A 19,867-nucleotide genomic window follows, 5' to 3' on the forward strand; every position below is an offset into this window, starting at 1 on the left:
AGCTGTTCTTTTAATTATAAATTAATTTATTCATTCATATATTCATTTTCATTTTCAATATCCAAATATAATTTTAATTTTTTTAGTGTCTATATATATATATATATATATATATATATATATATATATATATATATACTAAAAATGTAGATATATATAGATAGATGTTTTCATTCTTTTGATATTCTATTTGATATAGTGTGCAAAATAAATCTAAATCATAAACTAAATTAAATATAATGAATTAATAGAAAAACAGTCAAAAGGTTGGAATGTATATCTATCTATCTATCTATCTATCTATCTATCTATCTATCTATCTATCTATCTATCTATCTATCTATCTATCTATCTATCTATCTATCAATCTATCTATATATTATCTCATGTTACCTTTTTACATAGCGAAATATATATATATATATATAAATATAATATAATAACATAATATTTTTTTTACTTTTTAATATGTTTATTATTATAATTATATGAATAATGGTTGGAAAATAGTATACAGCGACAATTACAATTCTAAGAAAACCCTTAGTAATTTTTCTTTTAATTTTTAAAAATATATTTTATTATATTGTTTTATTCTTTCTGCTATCTATTCATAAGAGAATCACTTGATGATTAATTAAACAATGATTAATTACCCTTGTCAAATCTGAAGTACTCATGTAGTTGCTTCTGTGGAGAGACATATGGACACTTTCACCATGTTGGCTGTTTATATTTGGGATGTATTGTTAGATTTGGGTTTGTACAAGCACAGATGAGCACAGATGAGCTGTCAAGTCTTTTCATAAGCATAAATATATAAACAATTTTTGCTACTGAAATCTGAACATCTGCCTTAACATGCTTGTGCTTGCCAGTGACTAGACTAGGAATTAATTTGTTGCTTAATTTCACAAATACACTAGACTCATTGCAAACATATCATGAATATTTGATACCACTCACATATATACAGTCACTAAATGGCAAAAAGGTCCCACAAGTATGAAAAATTGCAACCTATCCTTTTTATTATTGAAATTCCTATAAATCCCTCATGGACAGCAGGTAATAAATCTGTCACACACTCACTTGATACATGATAAATATAGCATATGAAGCCATTTAGCCTTTGTGTTTGCTGCTCTTGACTGAAAAGTGACGATTGGGAGTGTTAAAAAGGATGACAAAGATGCAGGAAGATGGAAAGCGAGAAAGACAAAAAGAAATTGGAATTAAGGGGGGTGGGTGTGTTTTGTCATTTCTTTCCCCCATTGAGAGAAAGCTCACTGAAGGGGAGCAGGTATTGTTGAGTAGTAAAAACTTCAGTGTTCATTCACTGTCTCTCTCTCACACACATTGTCTGTTTTCCTTCTCTTCAAGACGTTGCTTAAGGCTGGTGAGCCACCAACCGGAACCAGCTTCAACTGTCAACATCTTCATCTAGAGATGTGGGAGGGAAACAGGTGGACAAAGAAAAGATAGAAAGATTTAGTTTGAGGAAAGACTGCTGAAAAGCATGAATTTATGAATTTATCTTAGCATGAATTTCCATTTTGGTTCTATCTGATTAGTGCTGGTTTAGCTGGATTTCCAGCATATTGTTTCTGGTGTAGCTGGCTGATCTAGTTAAGAAATTGGTTGAGGAGAAAAAAGGCTGTTAGACATTTTATCTATTTGTTTGTTTGTACGTACTGCATTATTTGACATTTAATTTATCATTATTTACAGTATATTTATTGAAAACTTTTTTTTAACTAAATTTATTTGAAATTATTTGAAGATAAATCTTTAGGTCCTCCAGGTAAATAATACAGGTTAAAGGTATTGAAAAATAAATAAATAAATAAATTTTGGGCTTAAAATAGTACACAAGTGTTTTATTTATTTATTTAGATTATTCTTTTTTTATATATATATTTTATTTATTTGAATTTAAGTACTCTATTAATTGTATTTATATTTATGTATGTATTTAAATCTTTAGGTCCTTCAAGTAAATAATACAGGTTAAAGGCACTGAAAAAAATAAATAAATAAAAATAAAATAAATAAAAATTTAGAGAAGGATTTAATTTGAGGAAAGGGGGCCGAAAAGTGTGAATTTATTAATTTATTTTAGCATTTTGGTTCTTTCTGATTAGTGCTGGTTTAGCTGGATTTTCCATAAAATATATATTTAATATTTTACATTTTTTATATATATATATATATATATATTAGTGCTGTCAAATTGATTAATCATGAGTAATCACATCCAAAATAAAAGTTTCTGTTTACATAGTATGAAAAGCATGTTTTTCAGAGAGCTTAAAATAGTACACAAGTGTATTATGTGTTTATTTAGATGATTCTTTTTTATATATTTTATTTATTTGACATTAAATATATTATTAGTTGTATTTATATATTTATGTATGTATGCAAATCTTCAGGTAAATAATACAGGTTAAAGGCACTAAAAATAAATAAATAACAAATTTGAAAAAAAAAGTTTTTGTTTCGCAAAATATGAAAAGCATGAATTTATGAATTTATCTTGAATTTCCATTTTTGTTCTATCTAATTCCATCTAATTAGTGCTGGTTTAGCTGGACTGGAGAGTATGTTTTTCATTTACATTTATGTATGCATTTAAATCTTCAGGTCCTCCAAGTAAATAATACAGGCTAAAGGCACTGAATAAAACAAAACAAAACAAAATACTTGTGAATTCAATCTTCAGGTAAATGATACAGATTAAAGGCACTAAAAAAATAAAATAAAATAAATGATATTTATTCAGATGTCTAGTTTCATAGCCTTCAAAAGACGATCCTCAAAGAGCTGTGTTTGAAGCACCAGACATTAGGAGTTGGGAGTTTTATAGCAAAGGCCACATTTACTATTTTCTCAACTTAGTTTCTCCGCTCATGTCTTTTGCTAGACCTGCTCTTTCACGACTTTCATCAATACTTAAACACCTTGAGACCTTTTGTCCCCTAGCAGTCTGCGTAGGATGTCTGTTCTGACCGACCCAGGGGTGGAGACGGACCCACGCAGGTTTCACCTCCTAGCGTTGGAGGGACAGCGGAAAGGGTCTTTATAATTTCATGATCTATCACTCGTAGACACAACATGGCAGGTTTAATTATTTAGTTACCCTAGCTAGCGTTCTACTTCAGCTGGATGGGCGGGACCATCCCGTCACGGGTCGCCCCACCGGCAACTCTCTTGTTGTCGGGCAGATTTCGATCTTGTTTACGGCACTGAAAGGCTTAAAAATTAAACAGCTTATAGCTCTATTGGTTTATTGAAATTTGGTCATTTAGAGTAATAAATTAGGCTACACAACCTTTCCCGAGAAAATACAAAAACGTACTCTAGAAAGAAAGTTTTGAGCCATGCATCTGTTTGTTATTGGTAAAGTCCTGTTCTAAAGAAATGATTTCCTATTATCAACTAAAAAAAATAGTCTTAGATTGATTCGTACAGGAAAAGGTCATTATTCAACATGGCTTAAACATCACATGTTGCTTAGACCTCTTTAAAATCTAAATTAACCTCTGAACTGTGTAACTAGGCTTATTGACAGGGGTCAAAGATCAAATGATCAAATGATCAAAGGTCAAATGATCACTGTTGGAATCTTTGATCTGTGCATGTGAAGAAAACCTGAATGCATTAACCATAAGCAATTCGACCTCTGACCCTCCTTGACTGCTCTTAAACTGTACCATATTTCTTTTCCTTGCGTTTGATGTCTAATAGTCTTTAGTCGATGCCATTTGATGTGAGAAGAACAAGGTTGGTAAGAATGGAAATGCATTTTATTCATTATGTTGGTCATTCTTGAGGTTCTAGAACATATTTAATTTTTACAAACCATTTCTTTCAGTTTTTGTGGCAAGGAAAATGTGTGCAACTACATTGTTTCAAAACAGAGAGAAAGTGCTTCAATCTTGAAAAATAATCTACACAGAAATGTACAATTTCCTCACAAATGGTTTTACTGTTAATTTTAAAATAAATTTGTTATGTGCATTAATATAAGAATGGTTTTACGCATAATTAATACAGACATTAATTGCAAGAAAATATGCATATAATGTAACAAAAATGTGATTTTATTAATTTTACAATTAAATTTGTCATTAATTTGTCGATGTACAAATGTTACAAATAATTAACAAAAAATTTGTGTAAATATTTTTTTATGAATGATTTACAAATACAAATAATTTACTATAATAATAATAATAATAAAAAAGATTTTACTAATGATTGTCAAAAATGTGTTGCCTACACTGTTATTTTTCATATTTGTAAATAAAACAAAATTTTGTCATAGTGTAAAACTAAGATGAAAATGGATTGAAATTTGAGGAAATAAAGATTTTAGTTAAGGAAAGATGGCTGAAAAGCTGATAAACAAACAAATATAACATAATAACATATATACAAATATATATGTATTTAAACAAGGCTATAGACATTATTTTTTTTTAATACTACATATCGTTAAATGTATCATTATTTCTATTTATTGAAAAACATTTTTTAATTACATTTATTTGATATACTTGAATTATTTGAAAACTAAAATGAAAATATTATAGTTTTTTTAAACTCAAAAAAATTATGTCTATTTGTAATTATTTGTAAAATGAACACAAGAAATGAATGAGCTGCACTGAATGGACTCTACTTCAGTCCTGCTGAGCCTCGGGTTCAATCCTGTCAAATTAAACATGCCATTTACTCTGGCTGTGGGCCAGTCCTCCTTTCTCATATTTTCCCAATTCATCTGGTATTTCTGATATCTCCCCCCCCCCCCCGTGCTTTTTCAGTCTTGTTGATTGGCCTATGTTATCATCTCTCAGAGCCTGCGCTCCTCCTCCCCGTCTCTTTCGTTTAACCTCTGTCTTCTCTTCCATCGTTATCCGTGAACTCTGCGGAGCTGCCACAATGTTTTGCCACAGAGTTGGACGGCTGACTGCGTCCTATTGCAGCGTCTGGAAAGGGGTCACCCGTCTAGTCAACTGTCTGTCTGTCTGGCTTCAGCAGCCACAACACACTCGACATCAGCATTTTAAAAGAAGGGTTCGAGAAAACCTTCCCCCACCTCTCCACCCTTCCGTCACTGCATCATTGAAGCATTATGAGTGTGGTCCTTTGTGAGTGTGCCGAATTCCCCTACTGGGAATACACACACACACACACACACACACACACACACACACACACACACACACACACACACACAAGCACACTCACACAGAGTTGATAGAGCATTTGTAGCCTTGAGCGTATAGCACAGAAAAGAGATTCTTCCATATGGATTGCTCTGCCCAGAGGCCGTAACTCTCGATGGGACGTGACTTGTGGCCACTGGATGGAGAGGATGAGCCGAACAATGGGGATGAATGAGGTTTAGGCCTTGGGGAAAAAAACGAATGGAGAAAAATTTAACAGTGGTGAAAACAAGCTCAATAGACTCTTTGTTTGTCTTCGTCTAATCCACTACTTTTTCTAGTGCCACTTGACTTAATCAGCCCGTTTCACTGCCTCACTGGTGTCGGTCATAGTCACAGCTTTGTAAGTAAGCCAGGAGACTTGTGTGTGTGTCTATGTGTGCGTTCGCTTTTGAAAGCCCTTACAGCCTATCTTGGCCTCTGTTACACTTGATCTCAGGTGAGGAATGTTTTCGGTTGGCTAAGAAGACACATTCAGCGCTCAGCCTCCCACGTGGATGGAAGAACGCGGATGTGTGTGTGTGCGAGGTCATGTGTTTTCAACCGTTTTATCGGTCATAAGTTCCAGTCTTCTGTGTATTTTTTAAGCTTGGTACATCAATCCACCAGTAGGTGGTGACCAAGTGTCTCTGTTTATAAACGAGTCATTTACAGTAAATTATGAATGAACAGAACACATTTGTTATTTGCATTATGATTGTGTCATTGAGTCATTTATTCAACCAATTCAAAGTGACTCTTTTTTAAATAATGCGCTCGTGATTAGTTCAAATGACTGCTCTTAGTTCTGTAACATAACAATGGATTCTTTATTAGTGAATCATTTACTGAACCATTTTGTTCAAAGAAAACGTGTGACTGGTCTTAAAAATCCAGATACCGCCATGAAGTCATTGAGTCATTCTTTCAACCAGTTCATTCAAGATCACTGATTCATTCAGGACTTGGACAAGTGCCTAATCCTTATGAATCATTCTTTAAATAAATTCGCTCATCCAGTTTGTTCAAAAGAACCATTTTTATGAGTGAGTTATTGAATCATTTACTGAACCATTTTGTTTAAAACAGTCATTCATTCATGAAGAAAACACAAGACTGGTCTTAAAAATCCAGATAGCTTCATGAAGTCATTAAGTCATTTAATCAACCAATTCATTAAAGATCACTGATTCATTAAGACTTAAACAAGTGCCTAGACCTTATGAATGGGTCTTTGAATAATTTGTTCATCCAGTTTGTTCAAAAGAACCGTCTTTATGAGTGAGTCATTGAATCATTTACTGAACCGTTTGGTTCAACCAGTCATTTATTCATGAAGAAAACACAAGACTGGTCTTCAAATCAAGATACTTTCAACATTGATTGGGTCATTTATTCAACCAATTCATTCAAGATCACTGATTCATTCAGGACTTAAACAAGTTCTTAACCCTTATGAATCATTCTTTGAATATTTGCTCATCCAGTTGGTGCAAAGACCATCTTTATGAAGGAGTCATTAAAATAATTAAAGTCATAAAGTTAGTTAGTTCAAAAACATTTAGGAAATAAACATGAGTCATTGAACAAACCGCATTTACGTAAGTCATTGAATCATCTGAATCACTGATTCTTTTAGAAACACAACTATGATTCTGCCACGGCTTTGTTTGGAGTTAAGTCTAAGTTTAACTTTTAATATTGTGTCAAAAATTTAAGTTACTTAATATTAACTTCTTGTTTGTTAGACTGTTGTATACATCATTGTGACAACTGTGCAGTTAGCTTTAAAATTAGCTTTAGAAATGTTGTTTGCTTCTTTAAAGCATGTCTACGCAGTTATAATTCCTTTGATAGCTCACATCTTGTCGTAATACCATTATGTAACTCAAACCTCAAACAGTGCATTCTTGTGTTTTCCTCATTTTGAGGTTATGTTGGTTTACATTTCTGTTATCTGTCAACCATTCGTCTCTACATGGGAACTTCCTCTCTTATCTATAGAGATTTTTCACTGGTGTTCAGTTTAATCTATCCCTTATCACGCTTTACAGAGAAACTGTAGGATTTCTTGTGGTTTTGAGGTATGTGTCTGAGAGAGTTTTATCGCAGCAGTTTATAATGTCCCCACCTTTAATTTGTAACATGTTTTAAGGGTTGTCTTTGGGAAAAAAGATAACAGCAAAGAGAAAATTACATTTTTTTTTTTTTTCATTTTCTGAAGTAAATGCTATGGTGTTTCTATTCAACAAATGGTTGTTAACACATGTTCTAGTTACTGGATATGGCTTGGATTCGGATACATATCAAACTAACATGTCCTTCAGCTGAATACCTCTTAAAATGAGAGGAATAGTATTCCTTTTCATTGATCCTGACTATTTTGTGTAAAGAAAGACAAAAATCTGAGATAGGAATATCATGAAAGAACATGCTTCCTTTGGGAAAAACTCTTTCTAGTGTGGAAAAAAGTCCACTTGTTAAAAAAAATTTGTGAACAGATTTGTTGATGCTTTGTAGCACTAGCAAGTGTATTCAGTGCTATGTGTTTTCTGTCTTTGCAGATTTTCCATGCCAACACTGACCCATCTGAGGTGGTTTTGAATCGTATTCCTCAGCCTGTTCTGGCCCGGTTTGTTCGTATTCGACCACAGGTGTGGAATAATGGGATTGCGTTACGCTTTGAGCTTTATGGCTGCCAAATTACAGGTGAGCGTTTAAAGTCACATGGTTTGTTTTTATCTTACATACAATGTACACTGCCATTCAAAAGGTTGGGATCAGTCAGATTTTTAATATTTTTTAAAGAAGTATTTCCATCAAGGCTGCATTTATTTGATCAAAAACACAGAAAAACTGTAATATTATGAAATATTATTGCAATTTAAAATAACGTTTTTCTATTTTTAAGATTCTAATATGCTGACGTATTATCAAATTTGGAAAATTTGTTGTTTAGATTTTTTTTTGGAACTTGTGCTACTTTTTTTCAGGATTCTTTGAGGAATAAAAAGTTTAAAAGAACAGCATTTATTTAAAATATGTATATTTTTGTAACAATATACACTGTTCAAAATTTGGGGGTCAGTCAGTTCTTTTCTGAACAAAATTAATATTTTTATGCAGCAAGAATGTGTTAAATTGACAAAACTGATAGTAAAGACTTGTATTTGGAATAAATGCTGTTCTTTCAGATTTTTTATTCATCAAAGAATCCTGAAAAAGGGTTCCAAGGGTTCCAAAAAATATTAATGTTTCCAACATTGATAATAAATCAGCATATTAGAATGATTTCTGAAGGATCATGAGACACTGAAGACTAAATAATGATGCTGAAAATTCAGCTTTGCATCACAGTAATAAATTATATTTTAAAGTGCATTAAAATAGAAAACAGTTATCTTAAATTGTATTAATATTTCACAATATTACAGTTTTTTCTGTATTTTTGATCAAATAAACGCAGCCTAGGTGAGCAAAAGACCTTCTTTAAAAAAAAAAAAAAATCTTACTGATGCCAAAATTTTTAACGGCAGTGTATCTTTATGATTGTCTGTTTGAAAATAAAAAATAAATAAATAAATGAACATTAAAAATGTTCCCCGTAGAAAATGTCGTAGAGCTCAAAATGTGTGTTGTGTACATTCTGTTATAAAGCAGCAAAACACATCACATCAGGTTGAATAGCAATGACATGAAAATTAACCATGCATTTTGTTGTTTTTTGGAAAAGTATAATAATATATAATAATATACTTCTCTCTCGTTACCCTTTGTCTCAGATGCTCCTTGTTCGGAGCTCCAGGGAATGCTGTCCGGACTCCTCCCTGATTCCCAGATCACAGCCTCCTCAGTAAGGGACCTTCACTGGGCTCCTGGAGCAGCACGTCTGGTGGCCAGTAGATCAGGATGGTTTCCCGGCCCTGCTCAGCCTATAGCTGGAGAAGAATGGCTCCAGGTGGACCTCGGGATACCCAAGACAGTGCGAGGAGTGATAACCCAAGGAGCGCGAAGTGGGGAAGGAGGAACCAGCTCAGAGAACCGGGCTTTCGTTCGGAAGTACCGTCTAGCACACAGCCTGAATGGGAAAGACTGGAACTTTGTAATGGATAGCAAGACTAGCATGCCCAAGGTATTTGATTTATCCAGAGTGCATGTAATATAAACATATGCAACATATGTGACCCTGGACCACAAAACCAGTCATAAGGTTAAATTTTACAAAACTGAGATATATACATCACATGAAAGCTGAATAAATAAGCTTTCTATTGATGTATGGTTTGTTAGGATAGGACAATATTTGGCCGAGATACATCTATTTGAAAATCTGGAATCTAAGGGTGCAAAAAATCAAAATACTGAGAAAATCACCTTTAAAGTTGTCCAAATTAAGTTCTTAGCAATGCATATTACTAATCAAAAATTACATTTGGATAGGTTTACAGTAGGAATTTTACAAAAATTTTACAAAAAATCCTTATGGAACATGATCTTTACTTAATTTCCTAATGATTTTTGACATAAAAGAAAAATCAATAATTTTGACCCATACAATGTATTTTTGGCTATTGCTACAAATATACCCCAGCGACTGAAGACTGGTTTTGTGGTCCAGGGTCACATATGTGTTCAAAAAGTCAAAAACCATGTTTACTAGGTGGAAGTCCAATTGATCAATTATCATAGGTTAACCACACCTGTGTTACCTGTTTAGATGCCTACATTCACTGTGTGTGTAAAACATTTTCTTTCTGTAGCTTTTTGAGGGGAACACACACTATGACACCCCAGAGCTGAGGCGTTTCGAGGAACTGGCTGCACAGTTTATCCGCATCTATCCAGAGCGCTGGTCTCCGGCAGGGATCGGAATGAGAATGGAAGTCCTGGGCTGCAACCTGCCAGGTAGGAGGCTCTCAACCTGCAGCACTGTTGTGAAATCATAAGCTAACTTACTCGGTGAGGATTGGGCAGTTCCAGTTGTAGGGTGAAATTTATTCTCAGTCTCTACAACTGACACTGAGCAGCTGCTCAGAAACGCACCGTCAGCTGAAAGCTATTTCAGCTTGTGCAATGTTTTCATTTTTTTTCTCATTTTTGGTGGGGAGAAGCAAAAGAAAATGGATAGACTGATGTGAAGAGAAAATAGAAACATGGAAACAGGGATTGTCTCTAAGCGAGGTGGATAGGAGAAAACAACCATTAAAAATTGGTGGAGGCTGGATGAATTTTGTAAGGCTTTAGTGTGATGTCTCAGTTGTGTGTGTGCTGCAAACATTATTGTTCAAAAGGGGTTGGTAAGATTTTTTAAATTACATTTAAAGTGGTAATATCATTAAAATTTAAAAAATCTGTTTTTGACTTTAATATATTTTAAAATGTAATTTATTTCCGCAATGCAAAGCTGAATTTTCAGCATCATTACTCTAGTCTTCAGTGTCACATGATCCCTCAGAAATCAGTCTAATATGCTGATTTGCTGCTAAAGAAACATTTCATAGTTTTATCAATGTTGAAAACTGTTGTGCTGCTTAATATTTTTATGAAAAAACATGATTTTTATGTTTCAAGGATTATTTGACGAATAGAAAGTTCAAATAAACAGGATTTACTTGAAACAGATTTTGTTTTGTAACATTATAGACGCATTTAGTGTAACTTTTGATCAGTTTAATGCATCCTTGCTAAATGAACATATCAATTTATTTAAACACAGGTAGTGTATTCCCATTTATCTTTGTTTTAGATTTTTCTCTTTGAAGAAATACCCTGCCACTCAAAATTTGGGATCAGTAAGTCTTGCTCATCAAGGCTGCGTTTATTTGATTTAAAATACAGTATTATTGTGAAATATTATTGCAGTTTAAAATAGTGATTTTCTATTTAAATATACTTTAAAACAGAATTTATTCCTGCAAAGCAAAGCTGAATTTCAGCATCATTACTCCGGTCTTCAATGTCAAATGATCCTTCAGAAATCATTCTAATATGCTGAATGTAGAGCAATTAAATAGATGTTGATAGCACTTTTCTATTGGAAAAGTTCATTTCGAGGTTGTTTTGAGATTTCTTCTGAAAACATAATACAAGGAAACTCTTGTAAAAGTCCTGGGATCTATTTCTCACCATTTAATAGTGTTACTTTTTAGAAGCTACTTAGAGAAATAAAATAATTTTTTGTTTCCTGTTGGAGCAGCTGTTATAATCAATTATTTTGGATTGTTTGTCGCTATCTGACCAGACTTACTAGAGCATCAACCTGCACGAATGCATTCCCACATCTACAATATTATAAACATGAAAGCCACACTTACACAAACACACTCACGCAGCACTACTATAATCAGACGGCTACCCTCTGTGCCAGTTATCCTCTCTGTTGTATAATTTATCATAGAGCTGCTGGAGATACATCTGATTGAGTATGTGTGTGTGTGTGTGTGTGTGTGTGTGTGTGTGTGTGTGTATGCAAATGTACAGTATGCTCCACTTTTAGGTACAAAAACCAAATGCTCAAAAACCTTCAACATGGATTGATTGATCAGCATTGCAAATGTAGAAAGTCTCACGTTTATAAAATGTGACAGTTCAGTAATGGTATCAGTTATAAACGTGAAAAAGTACAACCCAGTAACTCTGTTTTGGTAAGCCTTTCTCTGCAGGCTTTTGAAAAATCGAGCCGCTCAGATGACGTAGAAAGGGGATCTTATTATAATATAACCGCCCCTTAATCTGCACATTTTCACATACGGTGTCGTCCTTTTGTTATGTCAATAGTTTGAGCAAAGCATGCTAATTGTTCTGTCTTTGACTGCACAGATCAGCACAAAACACTATTTAGAGTCCCAGCCTCAGAGGAGACAAGAGAGCAGTGGATTTATTGATTTATTTACTGTATATTACACTTCTGTCACACAGATCTAATATAAACATGAGATTTCTTTCCCAGCTGTTTACCTTCACAGATATAACAGACTGTTTTTGTAACTCCTGTGTTTTTAGCATAAACTTGTGTGTATTTGACAGTTTAAGCGCAGTAAGACATGAAAGAGAACTTAGTTTAGTACTCACATGCCGTGTGACAGTTGCTTTCTTTGCGCGTGCTTTAGATGTGCTCAGAAAATCCTATATCAGAAGTTTAAACTAATATGGTTTAAAACGCATGATTTCAGTGCAATAGGCATATTAATCAAAACAAAATAGATGTTTTATGACAGAGAATTTGAGGTACGAGCTGTAAAGGCACAGCCCTGTTTAGGAAACGGTAAGTAATAAGTCTGCTTTAAAGGTCCCATATTGTACACATTTCTGGAGGTTTATTTTAGTTGTTGATGTCCTTAAGAATATATATTTGCGGTATAAGTGCCAAAATCCATCTCCAATTTATTTTTACAGCTTCTTTTTTAGGAGCTCTATCAAGAACAGGTCGATTTTGGCCCATCTAATTAATATTCATGAGCCTCTCTTCTGATTGGCCTGTTGTTTTCTGAGTGACGCACAGCCAGGCCAATCACAAGTAGCTACGGTCATGTATGCTGTAGCCTAGCCCAGAGCCTAGCCTGCTGTTGCTTGGAGGTACTCAACAGGATATTTCAGAATGATCATTAATGTTTTTTTCTTTTTCAAACACCGAATGCAGTAAGCTACGTAACTGTTGCTTTAGTAAAGCCCCTTTCACAATGCGTGCTGATTCCGGAAAATTACGGGAACGAACGGGACCTCAGTTATCATGAAAAAAGCCAGGAAATTTCGATTTTGACAATATGGGACCTTTAAAGAAGTAATCTAAAAGTAGTCAAATACATTACCTAAAATGATTAAGATTACGTTACTAACTACAGTTAGTCTGTAATCAGTAGTGGAATATACTATACAGTATAGTATACTATACAGAATACTATACAGCATTTTTTTCAGCGCAAGTTGTGAAGTATGGAAGTTCAGTGTGTTAAGGTATAATATTTTTATATAAGGTGAATAAATAAATTTTTGGGTGAACTGTCCCTTTAAGAAGCACAGCCTCTCTCTCAATTCCATTCTTTTGTTTTAACATTCTTGTTTTCTACTCAGTCTCTCTCTCTGTTCCCACCATTTGCTTTCAGGGAGTGTTCTTGCTGTGTAAATGTTTTTCCTTTGGTCCTGTTCTTCTCACTTCTCCTCCTCTTTCTGTTTCTCATCAGAGACCATATTACACTAGTTCCCATGTTCTCTCTCCCACGCGCACAAACTCATATGTTATACATGTTCATCCCACGGAACAGCTGTTGTTGTCTATGCAAAATATACCTGCCCACTCTGTGTTACTTAGTATGTACTTGTAGATAAACAAATCTCACAGTGACACAGTGAGTGGTTGCTAGGGTGTTGCTGGGGTGTTCTGAGTGGTTGCTTGATTCTTTAGAAAATGTTACATTTGAAGTTAGTTATATTTGAATTTAAATGTTTGATTGGCAGACGTGATGGTGTCATAACGATGACTGACAGTCTGGTCAGCAAATAAACACAGACCTAGAAAGGAGTAAGAAATAACACAAAGATGGGGGAGTGATGAGAAAACCGAAATATACACAAATGAGAAAAACGAAATATACACAAAGCACACGTGGAACGTAATAGGTATTTTGGATTTTTTTGCAAAACCTACTTTTGTGAACTAGTCCTGGGTTTTTCACCCAATCAGAACCAAACCAGTGCAGAAAGAGCGAATATCAATAATTATCAAAAAAAAGTGTCTTTCAACTCACCGTCGCAAAGGAGCGCAAAAATGTTCAAAAGGGGCAGGGCCACTTTTAGTAAAATGCCTACAACTCCTGAGCGGAATGAGATATCTCCGCCAAATTCAGATCTAAGGTCGCAGGACAAAAATTGTCACTTGGTCAATTGGTGGCGCTATAATAGGGTCAAAACATAAAAATGGCTATACCTATGTGACCATTTGTCCTATCAACATGAAAACCGCTGTGCACGGTCTTGGTCCAAAATGACACAAGTCTCTATAAGGACATTTGCATAAGTTTGAGCACCTGTTAGACATGGTTAACGAAGTCTGATTGGAACAAAACTTGGTGGGCCTGTTCGACTCACAGCTCCAAAGGTCTCTGAGAAATGTGAAAGAAATAGCCCACTGGGGGGCGATATCGCGTTGTTCGAGGATATAAACGATTGTGCTTTGCTTGTTTTTTCCTCACATATATGCAATATTCATATCACGTGACAAAACTCCTCATTCTGGACAACTTTGCCTCTAAAACCACTGCTGTCAATCAAATAGTTTGTTAAATGATTGAGAAGATGTAAAAAAACTACTTTTGCAAACTAGTCCTAGGTTTTTCGCTTAATCTCGAAAAAAACCCCACTGCAGTACAATTCTCTGGACCCTCTAGGTCAATAATTATCAAATATTTTGAAATTTACTCTTTGGGAAGCTATAACAGTGTCATTTTAGAAAAGGGGCCTGTCCAAATTTACCCAAAGTCCTATGAAATAAGGCTTGCTACATAGTGTCTTTTTTCATATGTGCTTAAATGCCTTAAAGCGCTTGAACCCCAGTAATCGCTGTTTGCAGCAATATTTATTTTTTAATTTAAATATTACATTTAAAGTTACATTGAAATTTAATTCTTGTGTTTGTCAAAATAGTATCAGATATTATATCAGTCTTTTTGTATTTTATCTCAGCCATGTTCGTCATGTGAGCATTTTCTTAGTTCCTCAGGTTTTATATGCTCATCATGAAGTGATCAAATGCATATAATATATAATTCTTTGCATGACTCTGAGGTAAATTATGGGGCCCTGAAGGCAGCTCTTTATTTTCCCAGCATGCACTATTACTGTGATTGGCAGGCTGAAATATGCAGAAAAGCTTTATGCATAAATGAAGCTCTGTTATTTATTTATTTATCTATTTTATATTATTGATTTAGAATTGTTTGCTGAATCAGGCTCTTTGGAGAACAATGTGACAGCTTTCCTGTAGGAAGGGTGAGAATATGATGAAAGCAGAAATGACAGGACAAGAGTAGAGCAGAGAATGATGGGATATGAGCGGAGGAAGGGGGAGCAGAAAGGAATGGATGGAAGACAGATTACAGCTATCAATAATATGCTTTCATTTCTTCGGCTTACTTCCCATTACTTCCAACACACTCAGACAACACACACACACACACACACACACACACACACACACACAAACTGGAGGCAATGATCTTCCCGCTAGTCTTAATCACATTAAAGCAACTGCAGCCTGCGGTGAGGTGTTCAGTTACATATATGCTTTAAAGAGACGGATAACATACACAGCCATTTTGAAACTGCAATAACCTTCACTCTAGGAAATGTCTATAAAAATAGTGTGTAGTGTACTATTATTATTAAGGATTTTTCTGTATTGATTTTTGTATCCGGATTTTGAATTACACATTACATTGTATTATGCTTTAGGGTTAAATAAAATCATTGTAACTTGGAGGATAATGTCCTGCCAGAAAATTACTTATCTTTTCTGTTTTTCTAATTTTTTTTTGTTTGTTTTACTATATTTCTTAAAATTATTACAATTTGGATTATTAAACTTTCAGAATATGTTGGCTACTAAATTTAACAGTTAATGCATTTAATGAATTTGCCATTAAAGGAATAGTTCACATACACACATATATGCAAATGCACACAAAAAGAAAATTCTATAAATTCAGTAATTTAAAAATATGAAAAAGTATAAAAAAATATATAAAAATATTAAAAATATTGAATAAAAAATGTTCTTTAGTAATTGAAATAAAGTAATAGATAAAAATCTAAAAAAAAAAAAAATGAAATGTCAAAAACTATGAGAAGTTACTTTTAATTAATTGGAATAAATTGAGTTCCTAAAATTAAAATTTAAATAAAAATAATTTAAGCTAAATAGAATAATAATAAAAAAATACTCAAACTTAAAATAGAAAATATATTTTTTAATATTTTAAAAATACAAAAACTAATAAAAATAACAAAATTGCTAAAAAAATACAATTAAAATTGAAAACTTAAAAACAAAAATAAATGCTACTTTAAATTATTAATAAATACTATAATATTATGTAATAAAATAAAAAACATGTAAAGTTTTAACTGAAATAAACTGAATTCCTAAAGTTAAAACTGAAATAAAAATAATTTAAGCAAAATAGAAATATTTTAAATAGACAAAAACAGTTACAAAAAATACTTAAACTTAAAATAAAAAAAGCTACTTTAAATGATTAATGAATATTATAATAGTATATAATAAAAAATACTAAAAACTTAAATGTAAAAAACTTTGAGAAGTTACTTTGCCAACTAACTAAAATATGTTGAAGTTGAAAGTTAGTTCAAAGTTAAATAAAAAATAATTTAAGCTAAACAGAAATATTTTAAAAGTCAAGAAGTAATAAAAATAACAAAAGTAATTAAATTTGAAGAACTTACTTACTTACTTTGGTAGCTAACTGAAACAAATTTAACTCCTTAAGTTAAAGCAATTTAAAGTAATAAAAATCATTTAAGCTAAATAGAAATATTTTAAATAGACAAAAACGAATAAAAATAAAACTGGTAAAAAAAGTCTTAAAATGTAAAAAAAAAAAAAAAAAAAAAAGCTACATTAAATGATTAATAAATACTATAACAGTATATAATAAAAAAAAATTAAATGAAAAAAAATTGAGAAGTTACTCTGGCAACTAACGCAAATAAGTTACATTTCTAAAGTTAAGACTAAAATAAAAAATAATTTAAGCTAAGTAGAAATATTTAAAAAAAAGACAAAAATTTTACAAATAATTGAAAACGAACAAACAAAAATAAAAGCTACTTTAAATTATATATATTGTATATTATATAAATATATAATATTAAAAAAACATGCACATGACACTCTATACGTAAAATAATAAATTTTTTGTATCCATATTTTTCTGTATTAATTTTGTATAGACTCGCCCAGCCATCTTGGTTCAAAATATTTAGAAAGCCCATCACAGTGCATTCTGGGATTGCAGTGAAATCTACATGCAAAGCTGTTGTTGACTTGGAAGGATGCATAATTATCCTTCCCACCTTTTAGAACAGCCTTGTAGTGTGACGGTAGAAGTACAGTGAGCGGTTTGTGACAACGTTCCCTATATTTGTCTTGTCTGTTGTGCTGACACAACTGTCACATCTCTGAAAGGTCAAAATCATTACACCGTGACACACAGCGACCTTTAAACACTGACAGAGCATCTTGAAGGCGTGGAGAGTGTTTGCACACGTGCGTACGAGCGTAGTCCCGCACAGGTGATGATATTTATCCGTCATCCCTGCACTAATTGAATCAGAAGACAAAGAAAAACAAATGGACGCAGACTGCAGGTGTGGAGGCATATGAAAGAATGATCGAGGGAAGAGGACAGCGTAGCAAGGAAGGCAGTTAGCGATAGGGCAGAGGAAGTGGTATTAGCTGGCTAATTGCTTCAGAAAAGGCCATGGCATTACAGTGACAAATATCACCAGCTGTGGCTCACCTTTTATGAATTCAAAATATTAATGTATGCACCGATTCGCTTCCTTTGCAAAAACTACTGTGAGTGACCGTTGCGTTTGTACGCTAGATGTGCTTCTGTACTTATTTAAGTCTGAAACCTTTTCACTTGATTCTGTTGGTTTCCCAGGTCATTTACAATATTGCTAAACTATTATTTTATCCACTATTTATATATTATTTAAAATAATAATGATTATTTTCAGAGTACATATTTTTATTTAGTTTATTTTATTTTATTTACCCTAATGACATTATGTTTGTTCTTGTTTTAATTAAACAAATATTTCGGCATTAAATTATACATTTTATAACATTGATAATTATAAATATTAATGTAATATTATTTATGTAAAATAGTAATGATTATTTTTAATGTACATGTTTTTATTTGATTTAGTTTTATTTACCCTATTGACAAAATTATGTTCATGTTTTAATGGTGAAAACTTTATAGGAGATATTTCATAATAATCATAATTAGTAATATTAATGCAATATTATTTATTTAAAATAATAACGATTATTTTCAGAGTACATTTTATTTTATTTTATTTTCCCTATTGACAGATTATGTTTGTTCTAGTTTTAATGATAAAAATGTTTTAGCATTATATTATACATTTTATAACATTGATAATTATAAATATTAATGTAATATTATTTATTTAAAATAATTACGATTATTTTCAGAGTACATTTTATTTTATTTTATTTTATTTTCCCTATTGACATTATGTTTGTTCTTGTTTTAATGATAAAAATATTCCGGCATTATATTATACATTTATTTAATATTTATTTAAAATAATAATGATTATTTTAAATGTTTTTTTATTTATTTTATTTTATTTGATGTAATTTTATTTGATGTAATTTTATTTTATTTTTATCCCCCATTATAGGAGGCATTTAATAATATTCATAATTACTAATATTAACATAATATTATTTATTTGAAATAAGAATGATTTTTTTCAGAGTACATATTTTTATTTTATTTTATTTTCCCTATTGACAGATTATGTTAGCTCTTGTTTTAATGGTGAAAATGATATTCATAATGACTAATATTAATGCAATATTATTTATTTTAAATAAAATCTATTATTTTCAGAGTACATATTTTATTTTATTATTTATTTTATTTCGTTTTATTTATATATATATATATATATATATATATTTATATTATTTATTTTAATTTATTTACTATTGACAGATTATGTTTGTTCTTGTTTTAATGGTGAAAATGTTTCAGGCATTATTGGAGGCATTTCATAATATTCATAATTACTAATATTAATGTGATATTATTTATTTAAAATAATAATTATTTTCAGAGTACATGTTTTTATTTTATTTTATTTTATTTACCCTATTGACAGATTATGGATTCTAGCAGATTCTTATTTTAATGGTGAAAACGTTTCAAGCATTAAAGCATTAGAGGTGTTTTGGTGCCTGAATAACTTAAAATTCATAGCAAAATGTACTCTCTTGCACTTTTTTTGAACAGCTAATTTTTTTTTTTCGCCAAGCATAATGGATTGAAGGTCCTATAAATTAGTATGCGTGTATGTATACATGTGTTGTTGTCATTCAACACCCCATGGCTTGTCTGGTTTTTCTCCCTAAAGCAACGCCATCCATCAGTCTGATGTCATCATTTAAGACAGATGCAAAGACCTGCAGGCAATATGGGGACAAAATTATAGTTTTGCACAGCATTGCATACTGTGCACATAGTTTATGCCCGCCTCTGTGCTGGCATAAATTCAGAGATTGGAGCTTTATGATTTAATTTATGAGCATCTGACTCATGGCTGGCTGCATAATTAAAATGAAAGGGAATCTCATTTGAAATGGGAAGAAAAAGAGATTTGTTAGAATGAAAATGCATTCTGGTCTGGGTTTAGATAAGATTGTTAATTATGTGTTTCCTCTGCAGAAACCTCCACACCAGCCGTAGAGACATCCAAACCGACTCAAGCCGCCTCTGTGGAAACCACTACAACACAGAAACCCAATCCAGGTTGGTTTAGATCTAAGCGCAGAATGCATGCATATTTTTTGAATGCATGAATACATTTCACATCAATAT

At 32.3% G+C, this 19,867-nt stretch overlaps 1 protein-coding gene across 1 annotated transcript in view; it reads left to right on the forward strand.

Moving 5' to 3' along the window:
* nrp2a (neuropilin 2a) overlaps positions 1–19,867 on the forward strand; it is a 70,502-nt gene that overhangs the window by 26,684 nt on the left and 23,951 nt on the right. The window contains exons 8-11 of the mRNA XM_073842690.1: positions 7,778–7,922; positions 8,996–9,345; positions 9,974–10,118; positions 19,715–19,798. Of these exons, the coding sequence (XP_073698791.1) occupies positions 7,778–7,922; positions 8,996–9,345; positions 9,974–10,118; positions 19,715–19,798 (724 nt within the window). The remainder of the gene's footprint in view (positions 1–7,777; positions 7,923–8,995; positions 9,346–9,973; positions 10,119–19,714; positions 19,799–19,867) is intronic.

This window comes from Garra rufa, chromosome 6 (assembly GCF_049309525.1).
Source record: "Garra rufa chromosome 6, GarRuf1.0, whole genome shotgun sequence".
Classification (NCBI taxonomy): Eukaryota; Metazoa; Chordata; class Actinopteri; order Cypriniformes; family Cyprinidae; genus Garra; species Garra rufa.